General features: G+C 61.5%; 1 protein-coding gene across 1 annotated transcript; it reads left to right on the top strand.

Annotated features, from left to right (window-relative positions):
- The first annotated feature begins 2,092 nt into the window (after positions 1 to 2,092).
- Positions 2,093 to 3,764, top strand: LOC118664100 (extensin-3-like). Its single transcript, XM_036323972.1, has 2 exons — positions 2,093 to 2,159; positions 2,950 to 3,764. The coding sequence occupies exons 1-2, from the start codon at positions 2,093 to 2,095 to the stop codon at positions 3,762 to 3,764; spliced, it is 882 nt and encodes a 293-aa protein (XP_036179865.1).
- Positions 3,765 to 4,816: the final 1,052 nt, after the last annotated feature.

The following is a 4,816-nucleotide window of genomic DNA, read 5'->3' as shown; positions in this document are numbered from 1 at the left end:
AGGGTAAGCGCTACCGTGCTCGCTCTAGTTCGTCTCGTTACTGCTCTATGAGGTACTGGCCCCTGAAGCTCTGGGTCATTTGTGTGAGCATGTCCTCTACATCTTCACCAAAGCCACCGATAACACATCTGGGAAGGACAGGGGATCCCACACCCCGAGAACTTTGCCGAGACCGATCTCAACCATTAGGCATCTATCTTTCCCCTTTGGCCTTCGGCCTGCTACGTACGCTCCTTCCCGGATACCTTTCAGGGTACAGATCTCCGGTTTGTCCCCAGGAATGCCGTGAAAGACCATGACAAGTGACATTCTGAAACCCTCATCCCATGTTCCAAGCACCCCCCTGGCCGGGGGTACGTCCAGGAGAGGTGGTTTGTCTGGAGTGAGGGTGCCCGGTGGCCCCAGCCTGACTTTCGATGACCAGCCTCACTGGTCTTGTGTCCACGGCCACCCGTGCCACGCTGTGCTAGCCTCCGGGGCTGGGCTGGACCTCCCGCGGGGCCTGCATGGATCCCTGCCTCTCTGTGCTCACAGCGACTCCGCTCTGCCAGCTCCCCGGAGGCCTCAGTGATCCGGCCACCTCCCAGCAGTGCCAGCTCTCAGCACCCGCCAGGAGACTCCTCACATCCCTGGATGGCCCTGGGCTCGCATCCCGCAGACCAGGGGGTCCCATCCCACCCCACCCGCTTCTTTCCAACTGAGCTGGGCTCTGCTGCCCACCTTGAGCTTCCGTGAACATTTGCCGGGAGCCGGTCCATCCTTGCTGTTTCAAGGGACCTGGCATATATGGCATACTGTTCTTAATATGTTTGCTCACCTTCTTGGCACTATGTGTTTTAACCAAGGTCACCTCTCTGAGAAAGGTTGTTTCCCCAGGTAGGGATTTTCCCCTGAAGTTATGGAGGGAATAAAAACCCTTAACTAAGTGCCAGGCGGGTAATCAATCACTTTAACTACGAACAATCATGCTTAAGCTACATAATCTTTACTCCCTGGAATGGAGATAAGAAACGCCCTAACCTTTGGAATAGAGATTGATAGGATTGGAATCAACTGGTATAAATACAGATGTAACAAGACAACAGGACACAGAACCTAGACACAGAACCTACACAGAACCTAGAGACAGAAGAACTTCGCTGGAGAGAACATGGCAAAAGATCCTGGACAGAAACTGGCCACAGAACCTAGAGACAGAACCTAGCGAGAGAACCTGGCTGAAGAACCTAGAGACAGAACCTGGCTACAGAACCTGGCCACAGAACCTGGCAAGAGAACCTGGCTAGAGAACCTGGCTAGAGAACCTGGCTAGAACCTGGCTGGAGAACCTAGCGAGTGAATATGGCTACAGAACCTGGCTGGAGAACCCGGAGAACCTGGCTGGAGAAACTAGCAAGAGAACATGGACACAGAACCTGGCTGGAGATCCTAACCAGAACTTTGCTGGAGATCCAGACCAGAACTTGGCTGGAGATCCTGGCTAGAGATCCTGGCTAGGCTGCTGATCAACTGAACGCTGTCTCCGTGTCATTCCTTCTTCGCCAACTCCGTCTACACCTTTGGGAACCCCTGGACCTGCTGGGGTTGGACCCCAGCAAACATTGTTCCTTCTGTGCCCACTGGCAAACCTGCACCTTCTTCTTCTCACTACAAAAGCAACCTTAAAAGTCCCTTCTTAAGGTCCTAGCATCATTTTTTCTCACATGTCCTGCACCTGGGGTTCAGCCTTCCTGAGAGCAATAAGCCACCCCCAGGGCTCTGCCAGGTGCGAGGATGCGACTCCCTAGGAAACTGGATGCGCCCTGCGAGGCCACGAGGCCACGGGCAGGTCTTTCCCAGGAGCCCTGCAGCCCGGGCACCGCAGGAGGCAGGAGCAGAGCGGGAGGAGGCTGAGGAAGCTCCCCCAGGCAGGGGGCCGAGCTGGGCTGTGGAAGGGGCAGGGGGAGGCAGCAGGGACCCAGCCTGGAGCTGGCACACTGTCTTGCCCAGTGCCCGCTGGGAAGGTGCCCAGCTCCCCGCCCCCCAGGCCCGCCTGCTGCTCTTTATTCATTAAAAGGCTCAGATGCCGGCTAACTTTATTTGCTCAGTATTTATGCCGCCAGCCTTGAAGCGCAGCGGCAGGCGTGATGGAAAGGCTGTCCGCTTCCATCGCGGCCGCTGTAAGTAATCCTGCCGCCGGTGGACGTGGTGTTTTATAATGTGCCACCCCCCTGTCCTGCACCAGCCGTGCCCGGTGGACTGGAATAGACATTCCCGCGTCACCCGCGCGGTCTCCTCCCTCATGCCCAGGCCTCGACAGCAGCGCCCTTCCCTGCAGCCTGACGCTGCCTGCGCCTGGGGTCCCCCTCAAAGGAGGGGGCATCTCCCGGAGGCAGAAGCCACCAGTCACCAGCCACACAGCAGATAGGAAACGGTCTGGAAATGCAGTGGAGGCTCCAGGTTCCACTTGGGCCCATTGCCGGGGCGAGACATGGGCACCGGCGTGGGAGTGGTGTGGGTGGCGAGACCGTGTGGGGGTCCCCTCTGTGCTCATCCTCCGCGGCCAGGCGGCGGAGCGGGCCCAGTTCTGCCTGGAAAGGGGGGGCTAAGCTGCTCTTTGGAGAGCGTTAAACAGGAGGAATCCGGTGCCGCCCACACCCCCTGTCCTGCACCAGCCCACGCCCCCTGTCCTGCACCAGCCCACACCGCCCACGCCCCCTGTCCTGCACCAGCCACGCCCCCTGTCCTGCACCAGCCCACACCCCTGTCCTGCACCAGCCCAAGCCCCCTGTCCTGCACCAACCCACGCCCCCTGTCCTGCACCAACCCACGCCCCCTGTCCTGCACCAGCCCAAGCCCCCTGTCCTGCACCAGCCCACACCCCCTGTCCTGCACCAACCCACGCCCCCTGTCCTGCACCAGCCCATACCCCCTGTCCTGCACCAGCCCATACCCCCTGTCCTGCACCAGCCCAGCCCACACCCCCTGTCCTGCACCAACCCACGCCCCCTGTCCTGCACCAGCCCAAGCCCCCTGTCCTGCACCAGCCCAAGCCCCCTGTCCTGCACCAGCCCACACCCCCTGTCCTGCACCAACCCACACCCCCTGTCCTGCACCAGCCCACACCCCCTGTCCTGCACCAATCCACACCCCCTGTCCTGCACCAGCCCAAGCCCCCTGTCCTGCACCAGCCCACACCCCCTGTCCTGCACCAACCCACGCCCCCTGTCCTGCACCAGCCCACGCCCCCAGTCCTGCACCAGCCCCAGCCCCCTGTCCTGCACCAGCCCACACCCCCTGTCCTGCACCAGCCCACGCCCCCTGTCCTGCACCAGCCCACACCCCCTGTCCTGCACCAACCCACACCCCCTGTCCTGCACCAGCCCAAGCCCCCTGTCCTGCACCAGCCCACGCCCCCTGTCCTGCACCAGCCCAAGCCCCCTGTCCTGCACCAGTCCACACCCCCTGTCCTGCACCAGCCCACACCCCCTGTCCTGCACCAGCCCACACCCCCTGTCCTGCACCAGCCCAAGCCCCCTGTCCTACACCAACCCACACCCCCTGTCCTGCACCAGCCCACACCCCCTGTCCTACACCAGCTCACACCCCCTGTCCTGCACCAGCCCACACCCCCTGTCCTGCACCAACCCACACCCCCTGTCCTACACCAGCTCACACCCCCTGTCCTGCACCAGCCCAAGCCCCCTGTCCTGCACCAGCCCACGCCCCCTGTCCTGCACCAGCCCACGCCCCCTGTCCTGCACCAGCCCGGACAACTCCGCTGAGAAGTCCAGCAGGCACCTGGCAGGGCTGGGCTGGCCAGGGGCAGAGGTAGCTGGGCAGGGCCCTCTGTCTGCCCCGGGGAACAGCAGGTCTTGGTGCCTTGAGGCTCCAGCAAATGCCCAGTGCGCCTCTCCCGCGAGCAGCGTGTCCCTCTGCTCCCCCCGTGCAGGCGTCAGCAGGTGGGGAGCCCAGGATGCCCCTCCTGCCCGGCGCTGAGCACAGCTGGGCGACCCCCTCTCCTCACTCTTAGGTCTAAATCAAGGAGGTGATTTATTTCCCCCTTATCTTCCGCTCCTGCTCCCACTCCCTGTGCAATCCACACTGCTGAGCATGCAGAATGAAGGCTGTCACCGGTCACCCGCGGCCAGCCAGCGCCGCCCTGAGCTGAGAGGCACCCCCCACACCCTGTCCCCAGGCGGAGCTGTGAGGCCTGCAGGGCAGGGACCCTCCCGGAGACCCAGCCTCAGGGTGTGTGTGTGTGTGGGGGGGGGGCACGTCGATGCTTCAGGAGCCTCTACAGAGGGAACCGCCCAGGGCTCTGGTGATAAAGGGGGAGCAGCTGGGAGCAGGGAGTCACTAGCCTGAGGCAGTCTCAGCCCCAAGGCCTCCCACAGCCTCAACTGTGCCCCTCACTTGTACCAGTTGTGCCTCATGCGGCCCCCTCGCTGGATGCGCTGCCCCACAGGGTCTGCAGCCTAAAAGGCAGCGTCCTGTGAAGGAGGGGAGGTGAGGGGCGGGCAGGTGAGGGTCTGGGCAGGTGAGGGGCGGAGCATGGGCTCAGGGCCAAGATCAGAAGCAAACCACTTGGCTCCTTTGAGCCTCGGTTCCCTGATCTGTTAGAAGGGCATACCCACTGTCTGAGGCTGAACGAGGCTGTGTGTAAAGGGGTGCTTTACGGGGTGGCATTTAAAGCATTACGCCAGGCTCTTGGGGTGGGGGGGGAGCGGAGGGACATCATATTGGGGCAGTTTTTTGCTGTTGTTAGTATAGAAGCAATCACTTGGGTGACTTATTTATTTCCTACTATGAGATTGTATTTATCTATATAAGGATA

The sequence above is a fragment of the Myotis myotis genome, unplaced genomic scaffold (genome assembly GCF_014108235.1).
Source record: "Myotis myotis isolate mMyoMyo1 unplaced genomic scaffold, mMyoMyo1.p scaffold_m19_p_10, whole genome shotgun sequence".
Classification (NCBI taxonomy): domain Eukaryota; kingdom Metazoa; phylum Chordata; class Mammalia; order Chiroptera; family Vespertilionidae; genus Myotis; species Myotis myotis.
The sequence above is the reverse complement of the archived record's forward strand: the minus strand, read 5'-3'. Positions and strand labels throughout refer to the sequence as shown.

Excerpts from the sequence above, each read along its gene's own strand:
- LOC118664100 (XM_036323972.1), top strand. The coding sequence starts at position 2,093 with ATGCCGCCAGCCTTGAAGCGCAGCGGCAGGCGTGATGGAAAGGCTGTC. Across the intron at positions 2,160-2,949 it reads CCGCTTCCATCGCGGCCGCT|CCCAGCCCACACCCCCTGTC; the intron begins GTAAGTAATCCT and ends GTCCTGCACCAG.